The sequence below is a fragment of the Bubalus kerabau genome, chromosome 6 (genome assembly GCF_029407905.1).
Source record: "Bubalus kerabau isolate K-KA32 ecotype Philippines breed swamp buffalo chromosome 6, PCC_UOA_SB_1v2, whole genome shotgun sequence".
In the NCBI taxonomy this organism is placed as follows: domain Eukaryota; kingdom Metazoa; phylum Chordata; class Mammalia; order Artiodactyla; family Bovidae; genus Bubalus; species Bubalus kerabau.
In genome coordinates this window covers 94,267,783-94,282,190 of record NC_073629.1, presented here as the reverse complement: position 1 = coordinate 94,282,190, position 14,408 = coordinate 94,267,783, and the positions used below count along the sequence as shown (strand labels likewise).

The window sequence follows — 14,408 nt, the reverse complement described above, 5'->3', positions numbered from 1 at the left end:
GTGTCAGACTTTATTTTTCTGGGCTCCAAAATCACTGCAGATGGTGACTACAGCCATGAAATTAAAAGACGCTTACTCCTTGGAAGGAAAGTTATGACCAACCTAGATAGCATATTCAAAAGCAGAGACATTACTTTGCCAACAAAGGTCCATCTAGTCAAGGCTATGGTTTTTCTTGTGGTCATGTATGGATGGAGAGTTGGACTGTGAAGAAGGCTGAGTGCTGAAGAATTGATGCTTTTGAACTGTGGTGCTGGAGAAGACTCTTGAGAATCCCTTGGACTGCAAGGAGAGCCAACCAGTCCATTCTGAAGGAGATCAGCCCTGGGTGTTCTTTGGAAGGAATGATGCTAAAGCTGAAACTCCAGAACTTTGGCCACCTCATGCGAAAAGTTGACTCATTGGAAAAGACTGTGATGCTGGGAGGGATTGGGGGCAGGAGGAGAAGGGGATGACAGAGGATGAGATGGCTGGATGGCATCACTGACTCAATGGACGTGAGTCTGAGTGAACTCCGGGAGTTGGTGATAGACAGGGAGGCCTGGCGTGCTGCGATTCATGGGGTGGCAAAGAGTCGGACACGACTGAGCGACTGATCTGATCTGATCTGACTAGACCTTCATTCCTAGGTTTTGTCAGCTTTCTGCTGTTCCCAAGCCCCCTCCAATGGGCAAGGGTTCCCCTAGGAAAAATCTCACTTTAAGTTATCAACTGTTACCTCAGTCATTGGTTAAGCAATATCTGCTAACAACTTAGTTTTAAATTAATTCCTTGGTTATCAGCTAACACTTAAATAGTTAATATTTGATTTTCTACTAATGCCTTCATTATCTTCTAACACTTTACTTGTAAGCCAAATACTGTATTTATTAGGTTATATCTTAGCACTTCACAGTTTAGTTGGAGAAGGATTCATTTCTGGCTGTGGATACAGTAAGGGCCTCTGTCTTTTCACCCTCAGATGATTCTCATTCACTATCAACTGGTCCAGGTTTCAGAGAAAGAGTGGACCGATCCTGACTGCTTTTTAATCTCTCTGAGCTGGGCTAGAGTGTGGAGGGAGGAAAGCATGTGTCAGGGGAATTTCTATAAAATTATGGTTGGAAGAGACATTTGTTCATCAACAAATACTTCTTGGGCATTGCCTATGTGTCAAGTTCTGCCTTAGGTTTTAGGGGTACATCAGTGAACAAAACACCCATGTCCCAGCTGCCATGGTACTAAGAGAATAAAAGAAAATCCAAACATTAAACAAATAATTACACCAATTATTATACAATTACAATTATGATAAGCACCAGGAAGAAATACAAGAAACTGTGACCATGTATAATACTGGAATGGGTGGTCATTCCCTCCCACAGGGGATCTTCCCAACCTAGGGATCGAATCCAGGTCTCCTGCATTACAGGCAGATTCTTTACCATCTGAGGCACCCCTACCTCTGCAGCTGGGCCCATAGTAGGTGTTCAAAAGGCATATATTGACTGATTAGACTTCATTGTCATCATCTACATCTATTTCTGAATGTTCTAGAGACTGTCTCAACCCCTGCCTCAGCTGGGTTCCCCCTCAAAGTCTCAAATCCTCCCATGAGAGAGGTGATCAGTCTCAGGTAGATGGGAAAGCCTGGTCAGAAGGCCTTTCCTCTAATATCTTAGAATGCGAGTGCTCCCCTCTGAGCACATTACCAATCGCAGCCTGCTGTTCATTCTCCAGAGGGGGTCCCAGGGCCACTGTCATCCCTGGTATTAGTAACAGTTGCATGAAACATACTTATATGTGAAAAATTACTAATTTTTCATATGATATTCAAATTTAACTAGCCATCTTGCATTTTATCTGGCAATGCTAATCTAGGATTGAATACCACACAATAGGAAGTTGAACTATATAGACTTCTGATCTGCCTTGTAACTCCCAATGAAAGCAGACTCAGGATTAAAGTCCAAGAATTGAGTATACAGTTAACTGGCTAATCAAGATAACAAATGACAATATCCCCTTACTAGCTGTGTAACATTGGGACAGTCACTTAATCTCCCTGAACCTCCATTGTTTCATCTAGCCAATAAAAGAAAACGAAGATTTTACCTAATAAGTGCTGGATGCAGTGTTAGATACTTCTGTGTGTGTGCTGTCTCCCCTGGAATATTCAGACAAACTAGTGTGTGAAAAAGCACTTTCTAAGTGGAAGTGGGCTGTAAAATATGAAATAGTATTAGCATTAGTGTAATAGCTATCCGCAGCTGATTTTCTTGACTGAAAACTTGAAGGGAAAGAAGTTTCCCTGGCTTGCTCTTATTGTAGATAAAAAACACTGGGATCTAGTGTCTAGGCAATGATTCTTAACTAAGGGTGATTTTGCTCACAGGGGACATTTGGCAATGTTTGCAGACAGTTTTGGTTGTCAAACTGGGTGATGGGTACTGCTGGCATCTGGTGAGTAGAGCCAAGGATGCTGCTAAACATCCCATAGTATACAGGACTGTCCCCTACAGCAAAGAAGTACCTGGCTTAAAATGTCATCTGGTTGAGAAATCATGGTCTGGAGTACTGAAAAACAGAATTTATATCACAGCTCTGCCACTCAGCAGCTGGCTAACTTGTGGACTTTACTTCTCTGGGCCTCAGTGTCCTCTTCTGAGACCTTGGGGATATTAATAGCCCTGGCCTCATAGGCCTATTATGATGATTAAATGAAAATATGCCCATAAATCACTGGAGTACCTGATACCTAGTAAACATTCAGTAAATCATAGTTCTTCTTACAGTTATTTGGGTAGTGCTGTCCCCATTTAAGGGCATCCAAAGTGGCATTAGAGGTAAAGAACCTGCCTGCCAATGCAGGAGATGTAAGAGATGCCAGTTTGATCCCCAGGTTGGGAAGATCTCCTGGAGGAGAACATGGCAACTCACTCTAGTATTCTTGCCAGGAGAATCCATGGAGAGAGGAGCCTGCGGGCTATGGTCCATAGGGTCACGAAGAGTTGGACACAACTGAAAGCAATTTAGCATGCACGCACACATATCCCCATTTAAAAGATAGGAAAGTGAGACTCAGAAATAGGAACAGACTTGCCTAAGGTCAAGAGAAAAAGCAGTTCTACTCATGGGGTTGACAAACATCACCAAGAATCTTCTGTTGACAAAGGCTGCAGTTTTCTTGTGTGTGGACCTAAGATGAGACACCAACCTTGCTCTCAGGAAAGTGGAAGGCAAAGGAGAACTTTTACTGAGTGCTCACATACCTATATCTAATATCTTAAGATAGGTATTATTATTTCTATTTTTACAGATAAGACTATGTGAAAAGTCTAAAGTCTCCCTGCAAGTCAATTGCCAAGTAGCAATTGAAATCCAGGCTTGGACTTCTCTGGCGGTCCAGCGGTTAAGACTTTGACTTTCAATAATAGAGGATGTAGGTTCAATGCCTGGTTGGGAAGCTAAGGTCCCACATGTCTCGTAGCAAAACAAACAAACAAACAAACAAAAAAACAGAAGAAATATTGTAACAAATTCAATAAAGACTTAAAAAATATTTTTTAAAATAAACTCACTGTCCTTATTAATGACCAACTTTAAAAAAAAAGAAATTCAGGCTGACATGATACCAAAGTCCTTGCCCTCTCCCTCTATTCTCTGCTTTCTAGGCTCTGGTAACACTCCAGCAGGGATGGGGAGGGTCTAAGGTTGGAGACTTTTATTCTGGGAGAAAGCCATTCACTCCAGGGTACAGCAGTCTTGAAGTAAATTGCAGAGGTGGCTAATCTCAGGCTGAAAAATAACTGTGAATATGAAAAATGCTTGAAAACAAATAGAGTGCTGGACTCATGTCAAAACCAAAGAAGGACGTAGACAAAGACGGTTTGTTTCCTTGAACTTTGGGGACTGGAATGCTATGCTAAGTCACTTCAGTCGTGTCTGACTCTGTGACCCCATAGACGGCAGCCACCAGGCTCCCCCGTCCCTGGGATTCTCCAGGCAAGAACACTGGAGTGGGTTGCCATTTCCTTCTCCAATGCATGAAAGTGAAAAGTGAAAGTGAAGTCACTCAGTCGTGTCCGATTCTTAGCGACCCCATGGACTGCAGCCTACCAGGCTCCTCCATCCATGGGATTTTCCAGGCAAGAGTACTGGAGTGGGGTGCCATTAAGGCCCAAGACAAATCCTCAGTCAGTCGATCAGTCAGTTCAGTTGCTCAGTTCCATTCAGTTCAGTCACTCAGTCCCGTTCAGTTCAGTCGCTCAGTTGTGTCGGACTCTTTGCAACCCCATGAATGGAAGCACGCCAGGCCTCCCTGTCCATCACCAACTCCCGAAGTTCGCTCAGACTCACGTCCATCGAGTCAGTGATGCCATCCAGCCATCTCATCCTCTGTTGTCCCATTCTCCTCCTGCCTCCAATTCTTCCCAGCATCAGAGTCTTTTCAAATGAGTCAGTTCTTCACATCAGGTGGCCAATGTATTGGAGTTTCAGCTTCAGCATCAGTCCTTCCAAAGAATATTCAGGACTGATCTCCTTTAGCATGGACTGGTTGGATCTCTCAAGAGTCTCTCTTGGGGACTGAAGGGACTCTCAAGAGTCTTCTCCAACACCACAGTTCAAAAGCATCAATTCTTTGGCACTCAGCTTTCTTTACAGTCCAACTTGACTCACATCCATACATGACTACTGGAAAAACCGTAGCCTTGACTAGACGGACCTTTGTTGGCAAAGTAATGTCTCTGCTTTTTAATATACTGTGTAGGTTTGTCATAACTTTCCTTCCAAAGAACAAGCATCTTTTAATTTCATGGCTGCAGTCACCATCTGCAGTGATTTCGGAGCCCAAGAAAATGAAGTCTGCCACTGTTTCCACTGTTTCCCCATCTATTTGCCATGAAGGGATGGGACTGGATGCCATGATCTTCGTTTTCTGAATGTTGAGCTTTAAGCCAACTTTTTCACTCTCCTCTTTCACTTTCATCAAGAGGCTTTTTAGTTCCTCTTCACTTTCTGCCATAAGGGTGGTGTCATCTGCATATCTGAGGTTATTGATATTTCTCCCAGCAATCTTGAATCCAGCTTGTGCTTCTTCCAGCCCAGCATTTCTCATGATGTACTCTGCATATAAGTTAAATAAGCAGAGTAACAATATATAGCCAAATCCTACTTTCTACCATTCCTGGCTGGGTCCTTGGGTGAGACAAACCTTGCTGAGACTCAATATCTTTATGTATAAAATATCCATATGTAGAATCATTTGTTCTCTTATTAAGGGGAATTTATTAATTCTTCCTCTCCCTTTAACCCATATGGCTATGCAGATTTTGAAGTTGGCCAGCAGAAGACACAAGAAGGAGTTGAAATCCAGCCTGAATTCTTATTTACCCAGCTTTGCCTTTGGCATAGAGCTATATCAGGCCCGAGGAAGGGGTATTATTTTTTTTTTCATATGCACAAAAGCACATAAAAAACCAGGTGGCACAGGTACCCTGCCATTGAGAACCAGGCCTTGGACTGAGTGTGATGAAACCAGACCTGCAGCAGGTACAGTTTCTATCCTAGAGGAGCCTATAGTCTGAAGCTGTGGTTCCTAAGTGATATGATGGCATGTGGAAGTGCTCAATGAATGGCAGACAGAATGGCAGATACTGCAAAAAAAAAAAAAAAAAAAAAGAATGGTACTCTGAGTGTTGGTCACAGAAGGGCTTTCTGTGGGACAGGGTGGGGGTGGTCTTCAAGATGGACCCTGGAGAGTATAGAGGAATAAGATAAGCTGAAGAAGGGAACAACAGAGGCAAAACTTGGGAAAGGAGGCTCCTTTCCCAGGTCAGATTGGCTGAAACAGAGGCTTCCTGTAGGAGAGAAGAGGCAGGTATAGTTGGAGAGGTATGGACAGTTTCATATTTTAGAGGTCAGACTAGAACCACTGGGGCTGCTTAAACAGCTCAGGTCAAGCCTTCAGAGGATCTCTCTGTTGATAAGTGTGTGATGGGAGAGAATCAAAATGCAGAGAAAAAAGAATCGTATAACTCCGCCTCAAAAGTCAAATGAATTATCGTCTACATTATACCGGAAATCCTAGAGAGTATAACAAAACAAGAGGGAAAGAAAAAGCACCAACTGTGAAGGAAAAGTAAAACTGCCTTTAAAATATATTGCTTGTGAGGAAATTTTTTCATGTTAACATAAAAAAAATCCTAAGCAGCCTATAGAAATGCTGGAACTAATAGGTGAATTTAACAAGATCCCAGAATACAAGGTGAATATATGAAAATAATTTGTGTTTCTATAAATTAGCAACAAACAATTAGAAAATCACATTTTCAAAAAATATCATTTACAATGCATCAAAAATAAGAAAAAGGGAAAAGTTTTACAAAATGTGTACAAGACCTGTACATAGAATAGTATAAAGCACTGCTGAGAGAAATTAAGAACAAAATAAATGAAGAGATATATACCATGTTCATGGATAGGGAAACTCGATATTAAGATGTTAATTCTCTTCAAATTGATCTATTGATTCAACGTAACCCTAAGCAAAATCCAAGCAGGATTTTAGGGGGGCAGAAATCAATGAGTTGATTCTAAAATTGATACGGAAATGCAAAGGACTCAGAAGCACTAAAACAATTTTGAAAAATAAGGACAAAGTTAGAGGATTTATGCTACCTGATTTCAAGACCCACTTAGAAAGCTACAGTAATTAAGACAGAGTAGAACTGACATAAGGATAGATTCAGATAAGATCAATGAAATAGAATAGAGGATCCAGAAATGAATCCATACATACATGATTAATTGAGTTTTACCAAAGGTGTTAATTCAATAGAGAAAAGATAGAGAAGTTCCCAGGTGGTCTAATGGTTAGGATTTGGTGCTTACAGTGCGGATGCCTGAGTTCTGATCAGAAAACTGTTCTGATCAGAGAACCATCTGATGTGCCAAGGATGCATGCATGCTAAGTCGCTTCAGTCATGTACAGCTCTTTGTGACCCTATGGACTGTAGCCTGCCAGGCTCCTCTGTCCATGGGATTCTCCAGGCAAGAATACTGGAATGGTTGCCATTCCCTTCTCCAGGGTATCTTCCCAACCCAGGGATCGCACCCCTGTCTCCTGCATGTCCTGCATTGGCAGGCAAGTTCTTTAACACTAGCACCACTGGGAAGCCCAAAGTTAAACATACATCTATTCTATTACCTCAAAATTCCACTTTTAGGATTCACCCAAGGTATATGAAAGCGTAGGCACCCGTAAAAAGCATATATGCAAAAATTTTATAGAACTTTATTCACAATAGTCCCAAGCTGGAAACAACTCAAATGCCCAAGAACTGTTGAATGGACAAATTGCAGTTTTTCGTATAAAGAGTATATTTCCATGTACTTGGCAATAAAAAGGAAGGAACTACTATTACATGCAGCAATTTCTGTTTATCGCAAAGGCGTTGCGGTGAGCAAAAGAGATCAGACACAAAGGAGGGCATACTATCTGATTCTATTAAGACAAAAATTCAAAAACAGATAGAACTAATCTATAGGGAGGGCAAGCAGGTTGTCTCAGGCAAGGCTAGGGGTAGGGAGGAGGGTTGATTGCACCCCAAGGAATGGTGACAGGTGACAGAAATGTTCTGTATCTTGACTGCGGTGGTGGCTCCATGAGTATAAACTCACCAAGGTGCACACTTGAAATGTGTATCTTCTATTGTTTGTAAAATATACCTCAGTAAAATTGATTATTTTTAAAAATCTCAAGATAAACGGCATTGTATAGTAATAAAAGAAATTGGAAGGAATCTAAATGTTAAAGAAAATGGATAATAAGCCATCATGTATTCAGTAACTGGGGAACTATACAGCAGTGAAAATGAATGAACCAGATTGAGCATACACATAAGTATGGACAAAGCTCAAAAACATAAGATGGAGTAAAAAAAAAAAGCAGACTCCAGAAGAGTACATTAATGTGATGTTATTTATTTGAGATATAATCACATGTAAAGAAATTCTATACATTGTTCAAAGATCCACATGTCCATGATAAATGCATGAATAAGAACATAGAAATGATAAACACCAAATTCAGGAGAATAGTTGTGAGTGGAAGCAATTTCTTACCAGTAGAGAGTGCATGGGTGGTTCTTGTATTATTCTTTATGTTGTTTGTGTGCTTTAAAGATTTCACAGGAAAACAAACAACAAACTAACAAAAACCTAAACCCAAAGACCACCTCCAGCTCGGAGATCGTCTAGCTGGTATCAGGAGATCTGAGCTTTAGTCCAATTTGTCCTTGGACTTCATGTTCCAACCTGGCAAAGTCACTTCTTTCAAGATGAGAGGCAGGAGCCTCACACTGGAAAAAAAGGGTAAGAATCCATCATGGGCATCAGAAGAGTGGTCGTGCCTAGAACCAGCACTCAAAGGGAATTAATGCATGTTGGCACCCTTTCTTTTTATACATATATAAATGTATTTATTTTAATTGGAGGCTAATTACTTTACAATATTGTATTGGTTTTGCCATACATCGACATGAATCTGCCACAGGTGTACAAGTGTTCCCCATCCTGAATCCCCTTCCCACCTCCCTCCCCATACCATCCCTCTGGGTCATCCCAGTGCACCCGCCCCGGAGCATCCTGTATCCTGCATCGAACCTGGACTGGCGATTCGTTTCACATATGTTAATATAGATGTTTCAATGTCATTCTCCCAAATCATCCCACCCTCGCCCTCTCGGCATCCTTTCTTTGCCTCTCCAATGCAGTGACCTGCAAGCTGAAGGGGAGCCGGGTAGGGGACGGGGGAGCCCTGGGGGAGGGGTGTCGGGCCGGCACAGCTGGAGGCAGTAGGGCTAGAGGATAGGGGCTGCTCAGTGGTGTCCAGAGTCCAGGGACTCGGCGTGGACCACCCAGAGAGCAGGATCGAACCCTCACCGCGGGTTGTGTCCGGGTCCTCAGCCTCCTTGTGGACTAACAGCAAAGGGCATGTCTTTCCAGACCCCTGAGGATCCGGAGCAAGGCTGGCAGGTCTGGAGCGCATTGTTTAGAGAACCACGCCCAAGAGGCTTCCAGTTACTGTGAGGTTGGCCTGGTGACATCAACTAACTACTGCCCTAAGGCAGAGAGGGAAAGTGACCAGTCTAAGGTCACACCGCAGGTGATTGAAACTTGATACTTGTATATCCTTGGGCAAGTTACTTCACCTCTCTGGGTCCAGTTTTCCTATGGGTAGAGTGGGTAAAAGTGGTGTGTGTATGTATGTGTGTGTATCTGGAAGACTCCATACCAAAGTATCAGTTGATATTTCTACAAGGTGAGGTTATGGGTGACTGTTATTTTTAATGTGGTTTATCCTTATTTTCTAATTTTTTTCATAATGAATACATATGTATCTAGTTATTTTTATGAAGAGAGTAACAGCACAGAACTGTAAGCATTGAAGGAGACTGCTGCTGCTGCTGCTGCTGCTGCGTCTGTCAGTCGTGTCTGACTCTGTGCGACCCCATAGACGGCAGCCCACCAGGCTCCCCCGTCCCTGGGATTCTCCAGGCAAGAACACTGGAGTGGGTTGAGACTGGCACAATTCCTAGTTCACAGTGTGTTCTCCATAAATGTGAGTTCTCCCTGCTCACTCTTCCCTCTTACACTTGCCTGCCCTTCTGGTTGGAGACTCTGGTCCCCAGACCTCAGGTTGGGAAGAAGGTGTGGTGGTACAGAATTCTGTTTACTAGTTGTGTAGCTTTGGATAAATCACTTGACCTCTCTGAGTCTCAGTTACCTTGTCTGCAGAATGGGGAGAAAAACAAAGGAAGTTTTCAAGGACTACGTGACACACAAGGTGGGAAACTGCCTGGCATACAGTAGGTCTGCAGTAAGTGTCTGTAGGAAGGAACATGATGCACATGATAAGGAACGAGCATTACAGTAGGTTCTAGACCAGAAGAGGTCAAAGATTCTAGCATAGATTCCAAAGAGCCCAAGGGGTCCACAGATAGAGCTCAGTCTGGGAGAGGTCCATGAACTTGGATGGAAAAAAGTGACATCCTTGTTTTCACTGCCTCTAAGTCAAAATTTAGCATTTCCTTCTATCATGCACATAAGCAGCGTCACATAGTATTAGCAGAACCTGTGACTTTGTCACCAGTGGTGTGTGTGTGCTCAGTCGCTTCAGTCGTGTCCAACTCTTTGTAACCCTATGAACTCTGGCCTGCCAGGCTCCACTGTCCATGAAATTCTCCAGGCAAGAACACTGGCGTGGGTTGCCATGCCCTCCTCCAGGAGATCTTCCTGACCTAGGAGTCGAACCCACATCTCTTGCATCTCCTGCTTTGCAGATTCTTTATCATCTGAGCCACCAGGGAAGCCCTGTCTCCAATAGAAATCATAGTTATTTTTGTATTGCATTACAGTAGCAATATCTTGAAGTATTGTTTTTATAGTCATTTACCACCTCAAAAGTAACAATAGTTAATAAATAAATCTCTATATCTTATTATTTAATATGTTAAAAAAGAACTAATTCACAAAATAACTATTTTGATGATGATTCTATAAAATTGGTATACTTTGTAATTCTAATTTACTTTTTGTAGTTAAAAATATGCTTCTGAATAGGGGACCATAGTCTTCATCAGTGCCAAAGAGGACTGTTGGCTAGACAGACATGGTACTAGTCCCTCCTGGGCCATTGGCTGCTTTGTGACATTGGGCTTGTTATCTCTCTCAGGGGCATAATCATCCCTACCTGGCTCACTCCACAGGGTTGCTGGAGAAACTAATTCTTGGCAGGAAAGGGCTTTGGAAACTGTTGGCAGCTTCCCAATTTGCCAAAAGCCAGAGCAGAGTGCTTTGTATCTCACAGCTGAATCCCATGTCTTCAGGAGACCTTGCTCCTTTACATAGGATTCCAAATCCTTCCTCTTTAATCTCTACCTGATAAAGAGGCCAAAGTGCACCTCCCTTAGAGTATGTCATCCAGTTTCCAGTTTGCAGAGATTCACAGGAGGAATTTTCTGGAGGATAAAACAATTCCTTCCAGTTTTCATATTTGACCTTACAGTGGCCCTTGAAGATACTACCCCCTCAAAACTCCTCCCTTTTCTTTCAGATGGTGATCCCTCTGTGGCCATGGTCCCTGCATTTCCCCTTTCCCTGCCCCGTCCTAGATCATCTGTCTGGCTCGCATTCTATACTGTGTTTCTGGGCAGACCCAGATCTGATCTCTCTCAGGGGGCCCAGTGCCCAGGTCAAGGGCATGGTACACATCAGCATCTGAGGAGCTGGCCTGGATGAAGAAACAGAACCTGAAGCACAGAGAGGAAAAAAGCAGAGAAGGAGTAGAGCTAGGGCTTGAGATCCCCTGATGCCCATTATTTATCCCATTCACATTGAAAGCAAGAGATAGAGGAACTGGGGACTCCCAAGGCATCACATCAGCTATTTCCTACTCTCCCCACTGCTGTAAGAAATCAGGAGAGCTAAAGATTTTGTAATCGTGTACAAGTCCCTGCTCATCAGAACAATGGAAGGTGTCAGATTCAGTGGCTTTCAAACCTTTTTGACCTGACTCAAAATAAGAAATCCTTTTTACATTGTGATCTGGACCACAATACATACAGACATATGTAACTGAAACATTTTATGAAAGAATACTTAGCTTTACTATTTGCACTATACTTTTTCTATTCCATTAATTTTTTTTTCTTAATGCTAGCTGTAACTCATCCACTGATTACATGATTCACAGGTCCTTTTCAGCCTAAGCACTCTGTGATTGACTGAATAGGAATTATTGACAACTCAAGTCCAACAGTCCCTAGTCCTGGTTCAGTGTAACTGGGCCAAAATGTACACCTTAACTTAGAGCCTGGGTCTCCCCAGTGTACCCTGACCGGACAGACAGATAATCTGCAAAGGCTTCCTACAGCTCCTTCAGACTGTAGGAAGGAGCTTCTTCTGATCCTAATAAGAACACTAACCTTGTGATCTGGAAAAGTTATGAGAATGGTCAGGCCTTATTGGCTTTGCTCTTGGGTAGGTGGAGTTACCATCTGAACATCCACTAGATCCCTTACCCTAGGCCAGTGTGGGAGAGAGAGTGTTTGATCAGGGGAGTGTGAACACATCAGTGCATGAGCTAGCTGCTCAGGGAAAGGAAGTTGCAGGCAAGGAAGGATGACAACATGTAAAAGTCACTGAAAAAGAGGCGCTGTGGGAACCCCAGAAAGATCAAGGGCTTGGGAACAAGAAAGACCCAGGTTAAAATCCCATGGGTTTAAGAGCTCAGGAAAATGACTTTCATCTGACCCTTAGCTCTCATTTATAAAATAGGTTTGAAAATCCCTGGTTCTCTGGGTTATTGTGAAGGTTAAGTGAGATCGTGTATTAATCATACCTGTACTGACCCTACTGTGGGGTCGATAACAGGTCCCTCGTCCGTGTCCTACACCAGCCTGTAACTGCCCGGGGATTCCCAGTGACCCGCACAGTGCGTACCTAGCACAATGGATGGTGCTCAGCACAGGTATGGAATCCAAGCCGGTGACTTCGATTCCCGCTTTGCCACCCTGGACATGGGCTGTCTCTCTGAGCACCCAGCGCCCGAGTGCGTCCACCGGGAACGGAGTGGGGCTGGTGGGAGCCGCGGGCAGAGACGAGAGGCGGCTCCCTCCTCCCGGCTCCGCGAGTCGCCCGCCGCCCCGCGCTCGGGCGCGATCCCCCGCCCGCCTTCCCGCCCCTCTCCACTCCCACCGCTCCTCGGCCCTCCTCCTTCCTTCCTCCCTCTCCCTCCTCCGTCCCCTCTCTTGGCAAGACCTGTCCGCGCACCCGATTGCCTCTCGATCCTCTCTAGAGTCTCGGGGGCTCTAGGTCTCTCACCGCTCTGTCTGCGCCCATCTGTGTTCCTCTCCGTCTCTGTGTCAGTTTCTGTCTCTCTGCTTATCTCTGCCTCTCTGTGTGTCTCTTTCTCGGGCTCATTGCTGTCTCTGTCCGTCAGTCCGTCTGGGGACCCGGGGTGGCGGCGGGCCGCGCGCGGGTCGCGATGAGCGGCGCCTGCACGAGCTACGTGAGCGCCGAGCAGGAGGTGGTGCGTGGCTTCAGCTGCCCGCGGCCGGGGGGCGAGGCGGCCGCCGTCTTCTGCTGCGGCTTCCGCGACCACAAGTACTGCTGCGACGACCCGCACAGCTTCTTCCCCTACGAGCACAGCTACATGTGGTGGCTCAGGTACCGGCCCTGGCCCTCACCCCACCTAGAACCCCGTTCCCGTCCTAGCCCCCTTGCTCCATCTTCGGCCCAACCGTGTGCTAAACCCTCAGCCCTCATCCAGTGCCCACCCCAAAGTCAGCACCGACCCCCACCCGCCTTTACCCCCTCAGGCTCTCACCAACCCAGATCCCCCCTGCAGCCGCTTCTCCGCTCCATTCCCCCATTTTAACCCAACCGTTATTCAGATCCATCCTTGAACCCTACCCCAACTTCACCCTGGAAAAGCTTCATTTCATCCCCACTCCAGATGTCCTCATCCACCACCCTCAACCCAAATTACACAACAACCCCCACCCTAACAGCAAACTCCCATCCTGCAGCATTCACAGGATAACTCCTTTATCTGTGTGCCCAGCATGGTCCCCTTCCTGATATCATCACCAGCCTCATTCCTGACCTTACCCACTCCCCAGTACTGATCCAAGCCCTTACTCTATCAGCAGCCCTGATCTCCTCCTTCATCCTCCCTGCAACCCCACCTCAGCTCTCCTTCCCCACCCTGACTCCAAACATTATCTAGACCTCACTCACAAGCCTTAATACTTCATTAGATGCTATTCTCCAACTCAATCCAAGACTCAGCCCAACCTCAGTCCTTTTGTTCCTGCTCATATTTAGTCATTCTTTCAGCCACCCTTGCCTGTGAACTTAGCATGTCAGGTCCTGTGGTGAGTTCTGAGTGAAGGCAGATGACCAGAGATTCAGAGTTGCCTTCAAGTTCATCATTAAACAATGACATAATGCCACAGCAGAAGCCAGATCAGTGTATTTGCAGTGAACCCCCACCCACAGGACCCCAGTCTCCTCACTTGTTCAGAGAAGGAGATGATAAGACCAGTGCTGACATTCCTGGAACCTAAGTGTGGAGCTGAGAGGGCAATAGATCAATAGATCTCAGTCTCTCTGGGTCTCCAAAGGCCTCATCCAGAAAACAGGACTTGATCCTGAGTGCTCTAGAAAACAGGCATCAGCAAAAATGCGGTGGGCCATCTCTGTAGACTTTGATCTTCCTGTCCCTTGGAGGTATGTGACTGGAGGCTGCACGCCTTCTGGGTGTGAAAGGACAGCCTGCCTTAAACCCTCTCTGAGCCACTGTCTTTTCACTTATCAGATGGGGATGATGATGCTGACTAGGGCAAGGGCCAAATGAGATC

At 44.8% G+C, this 14,408-nt stretch overlaps 1 protein-coding gene and 1 long non-coding RNA gene across 2 annotated transcripts in view; one reads left to right on the top strand and one right to left on the bottom strand.

Annotated features, from left to right (window-relative positions):
- Positions 1-9,648: 9,648 nt before the first annotated feature.
- On the bottom strand, positions 9,649-13,627 carry LOC129655446 (uncharacterized). Its single transcript, XR_008716008.1, has 3 exons — positions 13,549-13,627; positions 12,386-12,486; positions 9,649-9,774 (listed from the first exon to the last, which is right to left on the bottom strand). It is a non-coding gene; the product is annotated as an uncharacterized LOC129655446 (long non-coding RNA).
- Positions 12,791-14,408, top strand: part of SHISAL2A (shisa like 2A) — a 32,163-nt gene continuing 30,545 nt past the window's right edge. Inside the window, 1 exon segment of the mRNA XM_055585876.1 lies at positions 12,791-13,212. Coding sequence (XP_055441851.1) covers positions 13,031-13,212 — 182 coding nt within the window. The 5' untranslated portion in view covers positions 12,791-13,030.